This window comes from Anabrus simplex, chromosome X (genome assembly GCF_040414725.1).
Source record: "Anabrus simplex isolate iqAnaSimp1 chromosome X, ASM4041472v1, whole genome shotgun sequence".
Classification (NCBI taxonomy): Eukaryota; Metazoa; Arthropoda; class Insecta; order Orthoptera; family Tettigoniidae; genus Anabrus; species Anabrus simplex.
This window is the reverse complement of record NC_090279.1, coordinates 195,139,647-195,162,602: the sequence shown is the minus strand read 5'-3', so window position 1 is coordinate 195,162,602 and position 22,956 is coordinate 195,139,647. Positions and strand designations below refer to the sequence as shown.

Sequence of the window (22,956 nt, the reverse complement as noted above, 5' to 3'; positions counted from 1 at the left end):
TGGACTGCCTCTACTGCCTTAATGGCCGCTTGGCTGTCTGTAAAAATGAAAGTGTTCTTATTCCTATAGTTCATTTTCAGATTTTCTTCAAGACATGTGATAGCTATCACTTCAGCTTGAAAGACTGTAGTGTGTCTGCCCAAGCTCATCTGGATTAATCTCTCAGGTCTTCCCCCGTTGATCCCTCCTCCTGTGCCATCGACAGTCTTTGAGCCATCAGTCCATCACACTATATCTTCTTTTTCAGTATTCCATTTGTTGATATCCCAGTCTTCTTTTTTTATTATCTGGGTCTCAAACGGTTTTTCAAAATTGTACTTTGGTATCATATGATCAGAAGGCATGTGTAGAACTTCCTCTGTTATTATTCTGTTAATTTTACAGTGTCCTAGATTGGGTCTTTGTGCATTCCAACACTATGATTGTGCCAATCTATATGAACTCATTCTAGCCTGTCGTTTTATGAAATTGCATAGTGTTGGGAGTTCTAGTAAGTATTCAAGGCTTCTGTCAGCGTAGTTCTCATAGCCCCAGTTATGGCTATGCACGCCATTCTCTGTAGGCTATCCAATCTACTGCCGACTTTTCCTTGACTTACTTTCTGCCACAAGATGATTGCAGCATAGGCCATCAGTGGTCTAATGATCATTGTGTATATCCACATTACCATTGATGGTCTTAGGCCCCATGTCTTCCCATTGGCTCTGTTACATGAATACAGCAAGTTCTTGGCCTGGGTTATGTTCCTTTCTCTATGTGGATTCCAGGTTAGATTTTTATCTAACACTATACCTAGGTGCAGTGACTGATCTTCCATATGTATATCTTGCCCAAAGAGCTTCGGTGATCTCTTTCCCTCTAATTTTCTCCTTCTTGTAAAAGGGACCAGAGTTATCTTGTTTGGGTTTACTGATAAAAAGGGCACTAGGAAAGTTTTGCAATACACAAAAACTGTTGGCCGGACACCCCTGTTATGGTGAGGGATGAAAAGAGGGGTGAAAAACGGTCTAGAAGACAGCAACGCGCGGCCTTCACACCAGTTGTTACCAAGCAGTGGGATTGAAAGCAAGTTAAGATGTCAGTGTGGTCTAAAGGTGAATATCCCGCAATTATCTGCTACAATTTTGCTCGTGGATTAACTGTTGACCAGTGCTGAGAGTAAATGACTCCTGTGCTGGAGAAAGACTGTCCACATTGGACAACAATTTCCCGCTGGTACAAAGAGTTTCAGAGGGGAAATTTTGGGGTTGAAGATGATCCTCGTTCTGAGCTACCATCTGAATCAGTGACTGAGGCAAACATTGAAGCTGTGAGGAAAATATTGCAGCAAGAGAGGCGGTTGACATATCGGCAGGTAGAAGAGACCCTCCACGTCCTTGCACCAGCTATTCATTCAGTTCTGCATGACCATTTCCATGTTAGAAAGGTTTGTTCCCTTTGGGTTCCCCATTCACTTTCAGAGGAACAAAAGTCACATCGAGTGAAATGGTGCTGAAAAATGCTAAAACAGTTTGAAAATGGGACTTCGCGTAACGTCAGTAGCATCGTTACAGGTGACGAAACTTGGCTTTATTAGTACGATGTCCCAACAAAATCCCAGAACAAGGTGTGGCTGTTTGAAGATGAGGGTACTCCTGTGACTGTGCGAAAGTCGAGGTCAGTGAAGAAAGGGATGATTGCAGTATTCTTTACTAAACAGGGCATCCTGACTCAGGTTGTGCTAGAAACATAAAGGACAGTTACTCGAAGTGGTACAGTGAGACATGTCTTCCTCAGGTCATCCAGGCTCTCAAGCAGCTCCGTCCAAGGTCACGGCTCAACACTTGTCTCTTGTATCACGACAATGCTCCAACAGATCGTGCTAATGTAACAATGGATTTTCTTGACAGATCAGGGTTGACTGTGCTTGATCACCCTCCATACAGTCCTGATCTTGCCCCCATGTAACTTCGCACTCTTCCCAGAAGTGAAGATGAAGCTGAAAGGGCATTGTTTTGCATCCAACGAGGAGCTTCTGGCAGCATAGGATCAGGAGTGTGAAAATGTAACCAAAGAAAAGTGGCAGATTTGGTTCAGTGACTGGTTTCGATGTATGGAGAAGTGTATTGAGTGTGGTGGAAATTATTTTGAAAAAGTCTAAAGCATTCACTCACATTGCAAAACTTTCCCAGTGCCCTTTGTAGGTAGTTCTTCTTCCTGACACCACTTCTCCACAAGGTTGAGTGATCTTTGCATGAGGTCCTGGATAACACTCATCACCTTACCTTATACCACAATCACTAGGTCATCTGCGTATCCTTGTGTATAGAAACCCTGTTGGTTGAGCATAGCTATGATTTTTTTCACCACGAGGTTCCGCAGCAAAGACGAAAGAACTCCTCCCTGAGCCCAGGCTCGGGTGGCCCTAACCGTCAGCGTTTCTTCAAACAGGGTTGCTTATATCTTCCGTCTAACATGGATTAAATCCATTTGAAGGCGGTTTTGCTGATCTTGCTCTTTTCCAGTCCTTTGATCATAGATTCATAGGTTGTATTGCTGAAGGCTCCTTCTATATCTAGAAATGCCGCCAGTGCAATTTCTTTATATTCTGGGCTTTCCTCTAGTTTACAAACCAACTGGTGGAGTGCAACTTCAGTGGATCTGCCAGGTCTATATGCAAACTCATTTTCATGTAATGTTGAGTTCAGTTGCACCATTCTTTTGATATATTTATTCAGAATTTCCTCCATTGCTTTCAGCATGAAGGAGGTTAAACATAATGGTATGTATGCTTTGGTTTGGGCATAGTTTGCCCTTCCAGGCTCGCATCTATTGCAGACCATGATTTCGGCACGTATCCTAAAGCTAGACTAGCTCTGAAGAGGTCCGTCAGGGCATTGACGAGTATCTCCCGTCCTTCCTGTAGGAGTATCGGAAGTATCTCATCTGGCCCCGGAGCCTTTATAGGGCGAAACGTGTCAATTGCCCATTTTATATGGTTGTGTTTTATTCTCTGTATCTATTGCAGATTGGATGTGCTGGTGGTCTGCCAATGATGGTTTCTCCAGCACCTTCCAGTCTTTAATGAAGTTTGCAATATGCGTAGTACTTAGTGTAATGTCTATTATCTCCCTACAATTTTTATTTATAAATGTAGGCTTGTTTCCTAGGTTTAGTATCGTCAACTCAGTTCCAATAATAAACTCTAGTAAAGACTCACCTCTTGCATTGCAGTTCGTGCTGCCCCATGCCATGTGGTGTGAATTTGCATCTGCTCCAGGGACTAGGTGTTCGCCTTTCCTCTTTGCTTTGCAAATTAGGTTCTCAAATTCTTCTTCGCCTTTTGGCCAATTACCTACTTCCTCATCATTTGAATCTACCATATTACTTATGTTGTTTTCATACTGACTTGCATCATTTTCGCTCTTCTTACTTTCCCACCTATTATTGCTCATTTCCAAGTGTTTGTCACTTTTTTGTAATTCTGTCTCTTGTTTTGAAAATGGGGGCATATTAGTTGAGTCATATGGGAGGTATGTAGAGCCTATGGCAGGGATGGCGAACCTTTTCCAACTAGTGTGCCATTTTCAGTCTGGTTTATTATTCTCAACTGTCTACTGTGCCACTTGTTATTTTCATTTGTAATTGCTACCATCCACCCCCCCCCCCCCGCCCCACCACCACCACCACCACCACCACCACCACCTACACCGACTTTCATCCCTAATTCAAAATTGTGTTTCTTAATACGTTATTACTTATACATATATACATTGTAAAAATAATACATTCCATTGCATGTTTCATGGTCATATTTTGCCAATACCGCAAATATACTTAGTAGCCATGTCATTTATGTTAGGTTTATAACTTTTTGTCTTCAATAACACACGAGAAACTATTAGATCTGAACCAAGACGGTTTCTAACTGTTGACTTCACAAGGTTCATTGTAGAAAACAGCTGCTCGCAAACAAAGTAAGTAGCACTGTAGCAAGTTTCTTCATGGCCGAAAACATCATTTGTGGCAGGCTGTTCCACTGGTCAAATATTAAGTTCTCCGGCTTCTGGAGAGAGTATTCACCATCAACCTCGATTTTCATCAATGCTACACCAAGTTGTACGAATTTGTTCAGCCATGTACCTACTTTTTTCTTGAAATTCAGTCAAGTCCATTTCTAAACTGTGAACCACTCAACAAATTGACCTTCATATCGCTCATTTGTGCAATGCAGTATGAGGTTTTGAAATAAAGTGTGGGTTTCTCCAAATCTCGAAATTGGGATAATCCCTTGGCAACTATTTGTCTTACAAAATTCTAAACAGTAAACAGTAACTGAAAGAAAAATTACGCGATGCTGGCAACCACAAACAAGTTAAACTTCACTAATTGACTGATGTGGGTGAGCAAATGGCTCGTCGGCTGCATCTGACATTTATCTCACTTGACTTCCGGACCTATCAGTGTTGCCATAATGCATGTCCGAATGGAACTAGAATTTACATTTTCGGTATTTATTTCTTAAACCTGAAACCCTATGACTATACGATGCACGAGATATGTATAATCTATAGTACAAGACGTACATAAAATTGTTAATATGCACGTGGTGTGCCACCGAAATCTTGTTCGCGTGTCACCTAGTGACACGCGTGGCATAGGTTCGCCATCCCTGGCCTATGGTATTTCTGTGGGACCTTCCCAGTTTCCAAGTTTTATCTTGGCCGCCACTAAGTCCTTTGAACAGTGTTCCTGCAACAGAAGGCATTTTAGTTTTCTGCTCACAAGTAAATATGTTCTCGGCATATTTGATGTAGTATCGTACCTCCATATTCCGCCAGTCCTGCTACTCTGTCCTTAACTACCCATGGCTCTTGTATAAGAGCCACGTCGATAGTCTCGGACTTGAACTTCCTGACGAAATTGGCCACAGCTGATTTTTTATGTTGTAGGTTGGCCTGTAGAACTTTCAGTACCATCCTTGCCAACACTAGGTTTTGTTTTTCCCTTAATTATTTGAAATTTGATCTGCCCAAGTCCAAGCTTGGCCTTAAGGCTTCTCTTCTTGAGCTCTTCAAAATCTCTTTCATTAAGGACCAAAACAATTGTCCTTCCTGTGTCATCAGTAGTTGTTGCATTCAGCACTCTCCACTCTTTCGTCGGAAGTTTGGTCTCATGCTGATGTATCCTGACAAGCACATCGTCAACGTTGGAGGAGGAAACTTGGTGGATGACCTTTGTAATATTCAGCACCTTCTTGGCTTCTGCCACCTTCAAATTCTCCCCTTTCCAAGGGTTGCAATTGGCCACTGTCTATTCTAGCCAGCTTTTAGTTTCTGGATTTGCCCAGATCAGTATCATTGCTCCACTTTCCAGCCTTAGAGACTCGAGGAAGCCTGGAAGGCATCCGTCCGACAGTGGTTTCATTGATATAGATGTTGATTCCCATAGGGAACTTAATAATGTCCAGTAACGGACCATTATATTGGTATTAGTGGTTTCATTTGCGCTATCAGAGCAGATGAAAGTTCCTTCATGTCTTCTACCTTCAGTTTCCCGTCTGGAAAGGTTTTAGGTATTATTGCTATCTTGATTGAAGTTAGTCTTTCCAAAAAGGATATGACCGTCTCTTCTTTCTGTTTCTTGGCGGGCGGTTTTGTAGCCGAACTTGATGGCGTACTATCCCCCGACCTTAGCCTTTTGGGCGTTGTCAGAGGGATAGCCTTTCGCCGATCCCTGTTCCTTGGCTTCTTCTCCATCCAAGTTCCAGCTGCTATTTTGGCTTCCTTCCTCACTCTCTTCCCTTCCTTGTAATATGCATTTGCAAGGTGGTCTGTCGATATGAAATCTGTTGATTTTCGATGCAGAAATCTTCAGTTCTGTCTCTACAGACATTCCTGGTTTGCTTGTGGCAGTAGTCTGCTCTACTGGAGCTTCTGTTGCCATATCTTGTTTTGAGTCAGCGACAGCCTGTGCAGTTGGGACTTCTGTCTCCATTTTTTCATCTTGGGCTTGCTCCCGGATCTGCTCTACTGGAGCTTCAATGGCTTCCCTTGATGTCGAAGTTTTTGAAATTGGTTCTTTATAAGCATCCATATTTCAATCAATCATAGGATTTTTGCCCCTTCTAGGGTCCTGAGTGTCGTTCTCACCATCTGTTGTGAGGCATACCTCCAGACATTTTCCTGTTGCAACGCAGGCTCTCCTTAGCAAAGACCACGCCCCTCAGTCGTCCATCCAGCAGTCCGCCTTTGGCCCGAACCTAGCCAGGTTTGTTCCCCCTTCACTAGGCCTACTCACATGGTCTCCACTTGACATTATCATGACTGAGTTCACAGCCATGACTTTTCCCCTAGGTTGGGATCGCCCCTTTCTCAACCCGCGGCTTGTCTAGGCTACGTAGAGCAACGTGATGTGTTGGTTCCAGCACCCCGCAGTGAGCCTTCACCTCAATCACCAGCCCCACTTCACCTAAACCACCGTATCACCCATGTGGAGGAACCATGTGTGCCTCTCTAGCATGTGTGGGCGAGTCCTCCTCTTCCAAGCCTTGACTTGGGCTAGTAACGATTTCAGGAGCAATTATTCATTTGACAATCCTTAATGCAGTTGGTAAGACTCCAGAGATCTTTCTTTAGTCAAAAACCTCATTCTTTCCTTATCCTCCTCTCATTAATATTGCTAGGGATTGACAATCCGTTGTATGTTTTAGTGGTGGAAGCTGAAACCACCACCATCACAGGATACTCCACAGAGTCTTGACTAATATCACTAAACACTACAGTTATTTTATAGGCACTTTCACTTTCTTCCCTACTTGACTAATGCTTCATTGTTAAAGAACAAAGAAAAGTGTTCTGTGGGCTCAGTTATAATGTCAAAACGATAAGGCAAATTAAAACTTTGTTTACAAGTTGCACCCACACAGATAGGTCTTACGGTGACGGTGGATACGAAAGGGTTAGGAGTGGGAAGGAAGCAGCTGTAGCGTTAGTTAAGGCACAGTCCCAGAATTTGCCTGGTGTGAAAACGGTAAACCACAGAAAACAGTCTTCAGGGCAGCTGACGGTGGGATTTGAACCCACTATCTCCCGAAAGCAAGCTCACAGCTCCACGCCCCTAACTGCACGGCAAACTCGTTCTGTATTAAAACCTTTATTTGTGTTATAAATTGGAATTTTTTGTGGTCCTGGATCCTGATTTATTACCTCATACCATTCTATACTTTGCACATTACAGATAGCCTACTGTCACCCTCACTTTCTGTCAAATTTGGTTAGTTAATCCCACTGATATTACCTAGTTCCTCATCATCTGAATCTGCCATATTAGTTGTTGTTTTCACACTGACTTGCATCAGTTTTGCTCTTCTTGCTTTCCCACCTATTATTGCTCATTTCCAAGCATTCGTCAATTTTTAGTAATTCTGCCTCTATTCTTGTTTTGAAAATATTTTAGGGACATAAAGTCTACAGAAGCCCAAATTCCTATGTGTAGTCCAACTAAAGGCCCTAGTCGTATGCTTCTGACATCTGTCTGCAGTGATCACAACCATAAACTGAAAGATTTAGTGAGTGAAGCACATAATTTAGAACTCTGGATAAACATATCTTCCACTCTCATGGAAGCAGGGAGGTTCTGGTTAAATACATGTTTCCCCCTGTGGGTGAGAGTGGTAGATAACGCACAGTAACCCTGCCTGTCGTAAGAGGCAACTAAAAGGGTCCCCATGGGCTCTGAACTTGGGAGCGCGGGTTGGCGACCACGGGCCCCTAAGCTGAGTCCTGGCAATGGTTCCACTTGTGCCAGGCTCCTCACTTTCATCTATCTTATCCGACCTCCCTTGGTCAACTCTTGTTCTTTTCCAACCCCGACGCTATTAAGAGCACTTGAGGCATAGTGAGTCTTTCATTTTCATGCTCTTCGTGGCCCTTGTCTTTCTTCGGCCGATACCTTCATTTTTCATAGTGTTGGATCCCTTCCATTTTTTCTCTCTATTAGTATTATATAGAGGATAGTTCCCTAGTTGTACTTCCTCTTAAAACAATAATCACTGCCACCACTGCCTGTCGTAAAAGGCGAATAAGAGTGGCCCCAGAGGCTCTTAACCTTAGACTGTGCGTTGGCGACCATGGGGCCCTTAGCCGTGTCCTGGCATTTCTTCCATTTACTTGTGCCAGGTTCCTCACTTTCATCTATCCTGTCTGACCTCCTTGGGTCAACTCTTGTTTTTCTCCAACCCCAATGGTATTAGAGCGCTCGAGGCCTAGGGAGTCTTTCATTTTCACACCCTTTGTGGCCCTTGTCTTCTTTGGCTGATACCTTCATTATCAAAGTGTCGGATCCCTTCCAATTTTTTCTCTGTGATTAGTATTATAAAGAGGATGGTTGCCTAGTTGTACTTCCTCTTAAAGCAGTAATCACTACCACCACCACCTCAGCATATGTAATGCTTCGCTAAGGTTTTTAGTTTTTATTGAATAGGTGAGTATAAAAAAATAAGGTTTGTAACATACTTTGTATATAAGGTTAAATGTATATGGATGTTATAAAATTTAATGGTCATGTTACATGCATTTCTTTTTGCAGCCTGAGGAGAAACTGGAGGAAAGCAGTAATATCTCAGATAAACCAAAGATTGACAGTGATAATGTACAGACCACTGTTCAAGAAGAACAGCTCCCTTCAGTTGAAGAAGTGAGTAAGATGGATGAGGTACCAGCTGCTAGTGAAGAGGGTCCAAAGAACAGCTCAGTGCCAGTAACTGTCCCCACAGAGGTTGAGACTACTCCAGATCAAGATCATTCTAAAGAAGAAACCTCTCTCCAGGATGTTGAGAAGCTTGGCACCAGTGACGTTGAAATGGAGTCCTTAGATGATGGCTTTCCTGAGGATTTTGAGATGGACTTGGTGTAAGTCATGTTGTATTTTTAAACCATAATCCAGTAGAGCATGACCAAATAAGTCACCTCAATAAGGTAATTTTACTCTAAGTATCTCATTCATTTCTACAATGAAAGATCATCAAATAGATTGTTTCTTCAGTATACACTCCTGTACATATTAACCCTATCACAGAAACCCTAATTTAGTAGTACATAAACACAAATCCTCATAAAATTTACAGCTATTTATTTCCATCGTGAATAAAGTATAAGCGCACAAAAAAAAAAGTAATGTAGGAAGCATCTGTTAACATGTATGTTATTTTACAGAGTGTTAACTCCTAGTTTTTCAAGTCTCTGATGTCTCATTTACAGCAGTTAGTGCAAAGATTTACTCGTTTCGTGCAATATGCGCAGTGACATTCGTTGCAGTATGCCTTCATTCGCCTTTCCTGAGCAGGACAGGTGTGACAAACAGTTCTTTTGCTAGTAATAACGAATCCTTGCGTTGGGTAGATGAACTATCACTTAGAACACTCTGTATCATTACTCGTACATGTATTTCTAGTCTCTTTGCCATCCATGGCTTGGTGAATTCTTCACTTAGACGTATGAGAAAGTCTTTTCTCGGCAACCTGTGGCCTTCTTGGTGCTCATGATTGTTACGGTAGATAACCCATGAATTCATACGTGCTATTGAGCATTCCATAAAATGCACACAGTGGCCACCGCCTGGTTTTCCGGCTACAACAATAGCAATTGTACATTTGATCATGAGCATCCACTCCATACTTAGTTGCATTGTAATTCTCTACAGTGTGTGGTTTATGACTAGTGTCACTTATAGTAGGCTGGTCATGAGCAGTTGACAATAAAACTACTACCTTATTGGGTTTTACTTTGAATGAAACCAGAGATTTTTTCACCGTCACAGCAAAACGTAGATGTGCCAACATTTCTGTTTGCTGTCGACAGTGGTTCTGGTGGTATATCACGTTTATTGATGCGAATAGTACCAGTTAACATCGGTTTGTCTTTTAAAACATCATCTGCAAGCTGGTCCGAATCGTTGGCTGAACGGTCAGCGTACTGGCCTTCAGTTCAGAGGGTCCCGGGTTCGATTCCCGGCCGGGTTGGGGATTTTAACCTTAATTGGTTAATTCCAATGGCCCGGGGGCTGGGTGTATGTGTTGTCGTCATCATCATTTCATCCTTATCACGACACGCAGGTCGCCTACAAGCGTCAAATAGAAAGACCTGCACCTGGCGAGCCGAGCCCGTCCTGGGATATCCCGGCACTAAAAGCCATATGACATTTCATTTCATCTGCAAGCTTTTGCCAAGGTAAACCAGAGTCTACTGTGACATTTCTGTTTAATCCTCATAGAGTTTTGGCCAGTTCCTTGACAGAGAATTCGCCGAGAGGCATTCCATCTCTCTTTGTACATTTGCCTAGGTAAGGTCTTGGTCTTCGTGTCACAGGCCATTATTATTTTGATGCTGTATTTGTTGGGCTTACTCGTGATATACATCCGGAAAGGGCATCTTCCATGTAAACCCAGCAAATGTTCATTCACTGTTACAAATGGGCCTGCTTTATAGCACGTTCTGCAATTGTAAATGATCTGTTCCCATTGGTGCAAAATAATCATTTTCCCTCCTTACCTGATGAGTTTCCATGTCAAACCGCAACCACGATACTAGGAATTTAAACCTCCCCGAACTTATGGTGGCTTTGTACCAAGTACCTCACAAATGTGTATTGAACATTTCTCGGACTGACAGGTGATTATTTTTCAAAGCTGCAGTTAGTACAAAGATTCCAATGAGTGCCTTTTCTTCTTCCATGCAAGTGTGGTTTTGTGTGTGTGTTGGTGACTTGTATCTCAACCTCTTTCTATTTATTTCTTCATTTGTGTGGTCCACCGTAGTGTTTATGATACCATCTGTGAAGAACAAAGAAAATGAGTTCTGAGGAGTCGTTGATTCCTTAGCATTTCCAATAGGCATCTGAACAAAGTGTATTATGTTTCTGCTTGGTGTGCGACTTTGTGACCGACTGGCAGGTTTTGCAGACCAGTGGTGACTATTCCTTCCTCTTAGAATCTTCTTAGGGGCAATCACAATATTTACACTCTCGGTGGGGAGTAAACGTCTCTGTTTTTCTTCACTTATGATGTTGAACTTGTGGACTTCTCAGATTCAATTCTTTTACGTGATCGGCCTTGTTGCACAATGACAGGGGAGTCATCACGACTGCTTGGGATTATTTCAGTATTCTGTACTGTTGTGTCTTCTTTGTCTGTATCTGTCAGCGTTATGTCATCAGTCTGTACATTATCAACCTCATCAGAACTTGAATCATTGCACAAACCACACTCATCTTCTTTTTCAAAAATGACACAACTTTTTCTCCGAAATTTAGGTAATTTCCTCTTAGAATACACATCTGCAATAACAATAAACATGCATTTACTTACCAGTATGTGTATGGTAAGTTCTGTGGTTTTTTTAAATACTTATTTCATTCAGAATAGTGCTGTAATTTTACTTTGTCACAGAACTTACCTTGCCAAGTTTAGCATAAGTAGTCACAAATCGCCGTTAAATTTACAATGCAGTGGTATTTACTTTAAAATAAACAGACTCACTCTAACAATGCACACAGACTGACAAAGGTCGTGGTATTGTAGGAAGCTACTGAGTAGGACAGCAATGTGGCGCAAAAAGCCTAGCAGATAGAGCTGTGTTGCTAAGTATGCATCACAAAAATGATGAGGTTTTGTGTTCTAGGGTTAATCAGAACACTGTATCGTACTCATTTTAGATTTTTCAGTGCACTCTTGCATCTATTGCATGCCCTTTATTCTTTCTTAGAGATCCTGATGTGCGTATTTTTTTAGAACAGTCAAGTTTTATGAGGAGTCTCCTTTTGCAAATAGCCCAGATGTTTTCTGTGGAATTAATACCAGGGGGGTTCCCTGGCCACTCTAGCATACAAATATTATTTTATTTTATACCTGACTTGGTCTCAAAATTAACACGGACAAGGCCATTTCCAGAACACGTAACACGCACATTCTTATGAAAGACCCGGATTTAGAGATCCTTGTACGAATAGAAATGGCTTGTACTAGCTTTCTCAACATGAGGAATCTACTGTGTGACAGAAGCTTCAGCTTGGAGACGCATCAAAACTTTGTCAGATGCTATGTATATTCATTGCATCTGTACGGCACTGAAACACGGACTCTGAAAGGTAACACCATTAACAGAATAAATGCCTTCAAGATGTGGGCGTTCGAAAGGACGTTATGGATCCCTTGGACTGACCACGTCTGCTGTACTCAAAAAACATGAGGAAGGAACGAATGTTGGTGTATATTATTGGGCATATTATGAGGAATGAAAAGTAAAACCTACCTAAATTGATCATGCAGGGTAAAATTGATAGATGTAGAGGTTGCGGTCAAAGGAAACACTCTTGGCTGAGGATTGGACAGGACTAGATTCCAGTTGACTGATGAGGGCAGCTGAATATCGTGCAGACTTTGCTGTGATTGTGGCCAACTGTCAGTAATGGAGAAGGCACTACAAGAAGAAGAAGAAGATTCCTGTCTTACATTTGTGGCAAAGTTAGGGTTCATGGCTCTCTCTTACACTTAACCACTTTAAATACCATTTTAAGATGTAAACATAAAAGTAAAAATTAGACATAGTAATTCTACAAAAAATAATACTACAGACAGACATGCTAAGACAGGTTACAAGTCAGTAAGGCAATTGGAGTGATAGTTCTAATAATAAAGAAATAAAACGCTACAACACAGTTATAAAACCGGAAGCTTACATATGCAGCAAAAACACTTTTTCACCTGAATAAACAATCAAAGACTGACAGACTTCAGAAAATTTAAAGGAGGATTATAATAACCTGCATCAACAAAAAATACCAGAAAGATGGACAGTGGCGGTTAATATCTAACAAAGTCGTGTACATAGAGCTAGAACCCATTACAGATACTATGCGTAAGAGGAGACTGGGATTCTTTGGACATATCATGAGGATGCAGGATTCGAGACTTCTGAAACAACTAGTACAACACGATCTTGTCTCAAAAAATACCACAACAGGGTGTAAATGGATCAGAGAAGTAAGAGAGGATATGAAGGAAATAGGCCTTACAAAAGAAGACACCACAAATAAGATAAAATTGAATACAAAACTCAAGAAAACAAACCTCCGCTTTACCCTTACACGAAGCAAACCAACAACACGCATATTTTCAACTGGGAAATGGCTCGAAGATCGGATCGTCTGAAGAAGTACTGAGAGGGCTGCAAAGCCCGAACAATCCCTTCAAAGAGACCTGAACGATGGACTGACTAAAGTGATCCTATGTGGTCATAAAAGAAGAAGATGAAGAAGAAAGAAAGAATAATATTGTATCACTGAAGAAATTCTTCATTTTCGTTGAAGTTTGGCAAGGAGCTAATTCTTGCTGAAGAATTTCACCACCATCTGGAAGCCTTTTCTTCCATTAACAAAGAATTCTTCTGGCCAGAATTTCAATGTACTGGCCACTTTTCACTACGTCGTTGACTGGCGCTAACGGTCCTGGATAACTTCCCCTCCCCAAAATACATGATCTTTGCTGGTTATTTTATGGTCTAGCAAATGTGCTGAATTTTTTGGCATTGCTTATTGCACATGTTGAACCCTCTACACCTGCACTTCACTGTGACTTTCACCACAGAAATAAAGAACTTTCTTCAAGTGTTCTATTGCTCAAGCATGATGGCTCCATGCCCACATATACATTTTTCTGTGCATTTCTCCCATTAGAAAGCGTTTCTTTGGAGGTTTGCAGGCTTGCCTTCCTCCTGCTAGAAGTCCACACCAAACATTAGTTCAATTTTCTGTTTTTGGCATAGTTTTCCTTTTTTCTTGGGTGGAATTATGCCCTTCTGTGCCTTTCATCAATTTCATTTACAGTACCTGCATTGACACAAAATTTAGTAGTTGGCTTTCTTTGTATTATAATTTTATTTATTATCGTTCCGGGCATCTATGGACCACGTTTTACAGTCTTTACGTTATTTTTCACCAGTCCTGACTTCACATTCTGCCAGTACTTCTTCATCCTTGCACTGACTTCTTTCTTCTGTGTAAGTTCTCTTCTTCTTCTTCACAAGTTCTTCCCCAGTCTCCTGGAAACCCTTGAACTCCTTCACTTTTTGTCTAAATTTGTTTCTGTCCAGTACGTCCTCTTTTTCTACTCCTATCCTGGCCAGGTCGGTCCTTACTTCCCGAAACCATTTTGGTTCCATCTTACTTAGGTTGAAGAAGCTGAAAATCCTTTTTGTCAGTCGGTTGGTGTCCATTCTCTGTAGATGTCCATAAAATTGAAGCCTTCGCTTTTTCATCAATACGACGACTTCCTCTGTCTTCTGGTATAGTTCTTTGTTGGGTCTAAGTCTCCTCACCCCACCTTTCATTTTCGGGCCCAAGATCTTCCGGAGCATTTTCCTCTCTTTCTTTCTGATGTTCTCTAGATCTCCCGTTCCAATCATGTCCAATGTTTCTGCTGCGTATAAGCATTCAGATCTGATGACTGTGTCCAGATGTCTTAATTTGGCTCCATATGACAAAGCTTTCTTGTTGTAGGTGTCTCTAGTGAGCTGATACGCTGTTTCCATTTTTCTCGCTCGTTCTATTAGAGCTAGCTTCTCTGATCCATTCTCTTGAACTATTTCTCCAAGATACTTGAAGTTCTTTACTCTTTTGATTTTCCCCTCTTTCAACTTTAACATTTGGGGAGTTTGGGGAGCCTCTTTGATGTTGGTCATAAATTCAGTCTTACTGTATGATATTTGCAGTCCAGTCATTTCTGCTATGCTATGGAGTTGTTCCACTCTTTTCTTTGCTATTTCTATGTCACTGGCAAAGACTGCGTTATCATCAGCATATGCCAGGCAGTCTATCCGTATAGCACCTGCCCCTTTTCCAATACGGAATGCTTCTTTGTCTGGGATTCCTTCTTTCCACTTCCTTATCACCTTTTCCAAGACACAGTTAAAGAGAATTGGTGAGAGTCCATCCCCTTGTCTCACACCAGTCTTGACCTTAAAGGACTCCGATATTTCACCCATGAACTTGACCTTTGACTTGGTGTTGGTAAGTGTCTGTTTGATGATATTCCTTGTTTTACTGTCCCCACCAAATTCTTCCAGTATTCCGAATAACATCTCTCTATCTACCGAATCGTAGGCCTTCTTAAAATCCACGAAGACTACAACATATTTACTTCGTCCCAGCATCTTGTACTTTATGATGTTTTTGAGATTAAAAATCTGCTCAGCGCATGATCTGCCTTTCCGGAATCCAGCTTGGTACTCGCCCAGTTCTTCATCAAGTCTTTCTTCAACCCTGGTTTGAAGGGCTTTAGACAGCATTTTATATGGGACCGAAAGCAGCGAAATTCCTCTATAATTAGACATCCTTCTTGTTCCCTTTTTTGTGTAATGGATGTATTAAAGCAGTTAGCCAGTCTTCTGGAATTCTTTCCATTTCCCAAATAATTTTAAATAAATGGGTCAATGATGAGATTAATTCTGCATTTCCCATTTTGAGCAGTTCTGCCACAATACCGTCTTCACCTGCTGCCTTGTTATTTTTTAGCTCCTGGATGATTTTGGATACCTCACATTCGTCAGGTGGCTTTGAATCTGGCATTGTTACCTGCGGTCATTTAATTGCCAGTCTTTCTTGTGGACCGTCGCAATTCAGTAATCTTTCGAAATATCTGGCGAGAATTTCACAGTTTTCCTTATTGTTCATTCCTAGTTTACCCTCTTCATCCTCAAAACATAGACCAGGTGATTGATATCCTTTTAACCGTGACTTAAAGGTCTGATAGAAATTTCTGGTGTTATTTTTCTGGAAATCTTCTGAGGTCTTCTTCAGCTGATCTGTTTCATATTGTCTTCGCTTGCCTGAAAGTTTGTGCTGTCAATTTTCTTTGATCTCTGAAGGCAATCAAGTCACAGTTCCTTCTAGTGGAACTCCATTTCTTCCATGCCTCCATTCTCCATGTTTCATTCCACCATTCACGTTTCTTTCGTTTCGCCAAGAGAATGGTTTTACTTGCAGCATGTTTAATATTGTCTCGAATGTCATCCCAGTTTACTGAATTAATGTTTTCCAGCTCTTTTTGGTATTGATGCTTTTCTTTGTATAATAATAATAATAATAATAATAATAATAATAATAATAATAATGGTGTTTGGCCTTTGGAGAGGTCTTCTGCAGGACAGTCTGGAAGAAGTTTGGATATAAGGTACAAAGAACATGTTAATGCAGTCAAAGAGAAAATATATTTGGCAATGGGAGAGCATATGGTTGGAAAGAATAATAAATTTACAGACATTTCTAATGACATGGAATTAATACATTTGGCTAAAAAGGAAAATTCATGAATGTTTTAGAAAGTTTAGAAATTTATCTTGCTCAAAAAAATCACTTTAAATCAAGTTTGAATGAAAAATGTACAGATGCGTTGTATAAACTAGCCATTAATCATTTAAGGAAGAAAAGAAAAGAAAAGAAAAGAAAAGAAAAAAGGAAGAAAAAGATAAAACTTCAAGATAGTAAATTTATTTAGGTATTCATTCAAACATCATCTAAATATTAAAATTGTATATAATGATAATTTTCCTAATATATCGCTAATGTTTGTTTATTCACTGATATGGTGAATTATTATATAATATTTCTTTAAATTTGGGCTAAACAAAATAGTGTTATATTGCTTTTATTCTTTGATTAGACCTCACTGATGAAGGGAATATACACTTAAGAAAATGGAAATTGCAACACCATGAATGCAATGGTCGTTTGTGTTGATTTTCAAGATATGGAATGATGCCATGTAGGTATGTAAACGATCAAAGTTTCAGACCCATTGGATTGTTGCTGCAGGTCTCCCCGCGTGATTGGTCGCGGAGGAATCAACTCCAGTATGCAGACTCCGGTGTAGCGTAGTTGACTTGCAGTCTGTGCATTGAAGTGTTCCCCATCAAACATGCCTCGACGACAGAGAAGAGCACTCTATCAACAACTGTCACCGTTTGAGAGGGCTCGGATAATTGGGCTGTGTGAGGCTGGCTTATCGCTAAGGACTGTCGCTGCACGTGTTGGCTGACAGGCATCTACGGTACAACGTGTATGGCAGCAGTGGTCAAATGAAGGTACCCATACTCGTAGACCTGGCACAGGCCCAGCGCGACAGACAACTGTGAGAGAGGATCACCGCATCATTCGGATGGCCCGGATGGAACCCCATGCAACACAGCGCAAATTCGAGCAGCTGTGGCACCCCACGTTACACAACAAACAGTTGGTAATCGCCTGCGTGCAGCTGGCTTATGAGCCCTTGTCCCTGCAGAAGGTGTTCCATTGACCCCACAACAGCGACGTGTAAGGCTGGCCTGGTGTCGAGAAAGATCGACGTGGGTCGACGAATGGCATAGGGTCGTCTTTAGTGATGAATCGCGCTTCTGTCTTGCCCGCAGTGATCACCGGAATCGTATGCGCCGATGTACCGGGGAGAAGGGCCGCCCAGATCTTATTGTCGAGAGGCACACAGGGCCAACACCAAGCATTATGGTCTGGGGAGCTATTGGCTTTAATGTGAAATCACAATTAGTGCTTGTTGAGGGCACTATGACTGCTCGACAGTACGTTGATAGGGTACTCAATCCAGTGGTTGTCCCTATGATGGCGAACATTGCTAATGGGATGTTTGAGCAGGACAATGCCCGGGTTCACACTGTATGCATCTCCAGAGCAGCTCTCCACGACATAACAACCTTAGAATGGCCCGCCAGATCCCCGGACCTCAGTCCTATTGAGCATGCGTGGGACATGATGGGTCGACAGCTGGCCAACCGTCCTCAGCCACCTACATCTCTGGAACAACTGACCCGTGCAGTGCAGCAAGCATGGGCCACAATTCCTCAGGAAGCGATCCAGGGCCTTATTGATTCCATGCCTCGACGAATTCATCAATGTATTGCAGCTCGTGGTGGGCACATGCTGTGTATTGATTGTTGTCCAAACTTGCAGTCAGAGGGACCTGAAAGTGTAATCATTGAAGCACAACTGAACACTCGTCCTCCATCTTCAATTGCAGCAATGTAGCACCACTCCTTCTGGTGTTGCAATTTCCATTTTCTTCAGTGTACTGTGTTCCTGAAACATGCCTGAATAAATTATTTTAAATTATAAAAGTGTATTGACAAGGTGGACCAAACACATACTATTTTAAATATGGTAGTTTTTAATAGCTTTAGAATGAGACATGTCATTCTTTGTTTAACAGTGGTTTTTTTTTTTTACATGTATGTTAAAGTTTTATAGGTGTTATAATTAGTGTCCAACAGTCTGAAAAACTTTAAAGTTACATTCTGAGAGGTGATCGGCCTCTGTTGTCACTACCTGTTATTTCTATATCCTGCCGGTCTTTAATCACTTCCGTGAGCCACATTGTCTTCACTGTCGTGTTCTTTCAGTAGGTGAGAAGTTGGTTGGTCAGCCTGGCAGAATTCATGCTTCATATATGTCCATAGACGGTCAGACGTCTCTTCCTTGCCACACCTCTTGATTTTATCTGTGTAATTATAGAGTTCCCGGTTGTGTCACCTCGTATATTCACAACCTTCTTTGACTGGTCTCAGTATCTTCTCAGTTCTTTCCCAAAGAAGGTTACCAACTTATCTTTACACATGGTAGTGCAGCAGTTGACCATGTTACAGTACCTCTGTACTGCATAATCCTTTTGTTGTAATTACTTACACTCTGATATAAGATATGGAATCTGAACCATACTGTTTCCATATCTAGGACATACATAGTTTATTGCCCCCATTGGAGCACTTTAATCGGTTATATACATTCAAGTTTAACAGTATTAAATAGAGTCAGCTTTTTAGCTTCTTCTGCTCCCAAAACTGCTTCATCCTGTTGGACCTGGCTGCTGTTTAGTTGTCAGTAATGGTGTACTTCCTTCGTTCAAATATTCCAGAAGTAACTAAATAACTGCTTCACCAGTCGGGTTACTGGCAGTCTGAATATATGACAGAAAAAGGCAATTCTCTTTTTATGCATTGTATCTATTATTGATTCGCTTTCACAATATACCACTTCATTAGGTAACAATCTCCATTGGCCATCAACTTGGTGTTTCTTATTGATGATTGTCCTGATGATTCTTCTCTCTACTTTCTGCAACTTATCAGTTGTTGATTTAGTGTTAAACTTGAAGAGTGTTTCACTAGCATAAGTTGCTTTGGGTTTTACAAGTGTATTGTAATGTCGAAATTTAGCATTGATGGAGAGAGATTTTTTGAATACTATATAAGGAGATAATTTTATATTTACATTACCAACTTCTCCTTTATGCCTTATGTAAACATTTCTTACTTACTAGCAACTCTATAACATTGTTTTATGCCATCAATGAACATTATTATTCATTTCACAGTTCCAGTTTTCTAGGTATTGTTGGCGAGCCCCTTCCATTCTGTCTTATTGAGATATGTTCTGTTGTTAATGACGTCCTCTAGTGTCCTTCCCCAATCTGCAATGTCGATCTTTACGATGTCCTTCCAGTGGGTTCTTGGTCTTCCCACCATCCGTTTTTCTGCCACGTGTCTCTCCAGATACATAAGCTGTCCTTGTTGGCTCCATCCTCATTATATGCCCAAACCACCTCATCTGGACATGCTGACCCAACCTAACAATGTTGTCTCAATCCTAGCTTCCTTTCTAACCATGTCATCCCTTAACTTGTCCAGTTTTGTTTTTTAAATTCTGGACCTAAGAAACTTCATCTCAGATGCCTGCAACCTTGATGAGTATTTCTTAGTGAGGGTGCAGGTTTCGATACCGTAGGTTAAGATTGGTATGAAGTACTCATTGAATATCACCAGCTTTGATTTTGTTGGTACTTTGGGATCCAAGAGGAGTTTTTATACTAGCTGGTAAAAGTGAGAACCCTTCTGCACTTTATTTGCCACCTCCTTTGTGGCTAGTGTATCTCGAGTTATTACACTGCCGAGGTATGTAAAGTTTTCCACACTTCCTAGTGGTTTCCTAACATGATGTTTGCTGGTCGTCCCTCTCTGTTTATTGCCATCACTACTGTTTTGGGTTCACTTATCTTCAGATTGAATTCCTGGAACTTAACCTTCCATTCTTCTTTCTTCGTTATGCCCATTCAAAGAGCGCATTTGAACTTGTTCGTTGGCCTGATGGTTTTCACATTCTTATCCTCCCAAAATCTCTTCATGAATGCACTGTGTTGCATCTTGTGTTCAGTGGACCACTTTCTAGCAGTTTTCTTTTTAGATTTCTCCACGAATTTGTGCTTGGCTACTATTGTGCTAAAAGCTTCACAATCTTCTATGATGTCGCCCGTGATGTTCATTTCTTGGAGGTCGGCCTTAGTTTCTTCTAGCCAGTTTATTTTCACCTTCTTTGAGTTGATTACTTTAAATAATCTTTTGATGAGTCTGTTGCTGTCCATTCTATAGATATGGCCATAGAATTTCAGGCGTCTCTTGCGTACGGCATCAGCGAACCTGTCAGTTAATGAGGAGAGGTCCGCTGTTTTCCTCTTAATCCACATTTTATTTTCTCTCGTGGGACCATAAATTTTCCAGAGAATTTTCCTTTCTTGTTTTCCAATTTCTATCATTTTAGAGTGACTTCCAAGGGATGTGGTTTCTGAGGCATATAAAGCTTCCGGCAAAACAACTGTCTAGTAATGCCGTAATTTTTCATTACGCGATATGATTCTCTTGTTGTAGTAATTCCATGTTAGTCTGTATGCCTTAGGGAGTTTAGTGGCTCTTTCTATGTTTGCCCTACTGTCTAGTCCCGATGGTAGTGTGATTTCTCCAAGGTATTTGAAGGAGGACATGCGAAATTGTGCCGTTTTCCATCTCTAGCAGAGTTTTTTTGCTACGTTGATGTAGATTTTCCATGAACTGGGTTTTCTCGTACGATATCTGGAGGCCTACCTTTGATGCTATATTGTGTAATCTCTGTGCGCCGTATCTGGTTTCATCTCTGGTCTTTAACATTTTATTCATTCATTCATTCATTCATTCATTCATTCATTCATTCATTCATTCATTCATTCATTCATTCATTATTATTATTATAATATAATATAATATAATATAATATAATATAATATAATTATAATAATAATAGTGTTTCAAGTTCACATGAAGTGTAGACACTGAATATCATTGTTTTCTCTTTGACTTATTCTAGGACTGAAGATGAGGTGTGGGCTTCAGATGAAGATGAAGAAGTCAAATCCAATGGTGGCTGTTGTGAAAGACCTGCAACACACACCCCTAACAAATGTAGTAGGCGATTTGTTTGTAAAAGCTGTGGTCAGTCATTCTGGAGACAGTCTTATTTGACTGCGCATCTAAAGAAGCACACGACAGAACAAAAATCCAGTTCATCCTTGGCCACCATTAACAGACCATTTAGCTGTCAGGTATGTGGCAAACATTTCAACGTCAAATCATCCTTGGACATGCATCTCGCAAAACACAAGGGAGATGGTAGCATATACAAGTGTGAAGAGTGTTCTAGTTGTTTCAAAGACAAGGATACTCTCCAGCTCCACAAGAAGAAACACAAAACACATGCCTGTGAGCACTGCGGTGAGCGCTACATCGATCGCGAGTTGTTGAGATACCATCTGAAACTCATGCATAATAACTGTTATAGGTGTGACAACTGTGAGCAATCTTTTTTGTATCAAAGCTCATTGGACGAGCACATGAAGAGTCACAGTAGTGATTATTATCGGTGCAGGGAGTGCGGTAGGTCGTTTGTTCGGCGGAACCGGTATCTCTGTCATATTAAAATTCATTCTAAAGACAATAAGCCATACACCTGTGAAGTCTGTGACCAAAGCTTCGCTCTTACATCTCAACTTCTGAAGCACGAAAGACTTCACGACCTAAGAAACAGGCACATATGTGATGTTTGCGGAAAATGCTTCAACCGTTGGCGTCACTTGAACGCGCACATGGAGTCGCACAAGAATGGCAAGAGTTTTGCTTGTGAGCTTTGTGATATGAAATTTGAACACAAGTTTCAGTTGTCCAAACACCTTCAGGTTCATCAAAGAGGCAACAAGAAAGGGTTATTTGTGTGTGAGGTGTGCAGCAGTGTGTTCGATGAGGAAAAGAAACTATCTGACCATAAGAAGGTCCACCGTGTTTATAAGTGCCCAATTTGTGAAAATTCTTTTGAACGTCAGATGATGCTCGATAAACATCTGTATAATAACTCAATAACTACACCTTACCGATGTTGTGTTTGTATGGAGAAATTCAGATTTTTCAGCCACTTGATGGTTCATTCCAGATTGCACCTTGCAGAGCGCTACGCTCCTCAGCGCACTTCAGTTGCAGTGTGAATTATTAAGTGTTTGTAGTAAAAGTCCTGGTTTAATTTACCTTTTCAAAAGTGGAGTTGATCATTTCTTTAACCCTAGAACCAGCAATGTTAAACTCTCTACCGGTGGCTTTGTAAGGATATTACATCGTCAAATATTTAAATGATACAGCTATATCCTATACACTGCTCAAAAAATTAGAGAAACAACATTTTAAACACCTGCATTATTTTTTCAGCAATGGTTGGAGTGAAACAGACATTGTATCTGGAAAATTAAACCTTTATTTAATGGAAATGTACATATCCTGTTCACTTATCACATGTGTTGGTTCTACGACCAGAAATTCAAGACAGTGTCATAACCAAAGTGGAAAGTCCTTCAATTAATTCACAAAGAGTACAAACAAGAAACATTTCAATATCTAGTAGGCCCTCCATGTGCCCGTATTACTGCCTCGCATACATGCTCCTGACAAGTCTGCGAACAGTTTCTTGTGGAATTTTGTCTCGCTCTTCTGCAAGTTGTTCAAGAGTCTGAGATGCTACAGGACGGGCCCTAAGTTGTCTGTCTAGCATATCCCAGGTCAGGACTCTCAGCAG

The 22,956-nt window shown here is 41.1% G+C and overlaps 1 protein-coding gene across 6 annotated transcripts in view; it reads left to right on the top strand.

The window, feature by feature from the left end:
* Nucleotides 1–22,733, top strand: part of LOC136886823 (zinc finger protein 567) — a 232,683-nt gene extending 209,950 nt beyond the window's left edge. For 2 of the 6 annotated variants that reach the window (XM_068231004.1, XM_068231001.1), the window contains 2 exons: nucleotides 8,569–8,891; nucleotides 21,208–22,732. In XM_068231004.1, coding sequence (XP_068087105.1) covers nucleotides 8,569–8,891; nucleotides 21,208–22,375 — 1,491 coding nt within the window. In that variant the 3' untranslated portion in view covers nucleotides 22,376–22,732. Of the gene's footprint in view, nucleotides 1–8,568; nucleotides 8,892–21,207 lie in introns of all 6 variants that reach the window. The other 4 variants (XM_068231000.1, XM_068231003.1, XM_068231005.1 and 1 more) reach the window with 3 other exon arrangements.
* The last annotated feature ends 223 nt before the right edge of the window (nucleotides 22,734–22,956 follow it).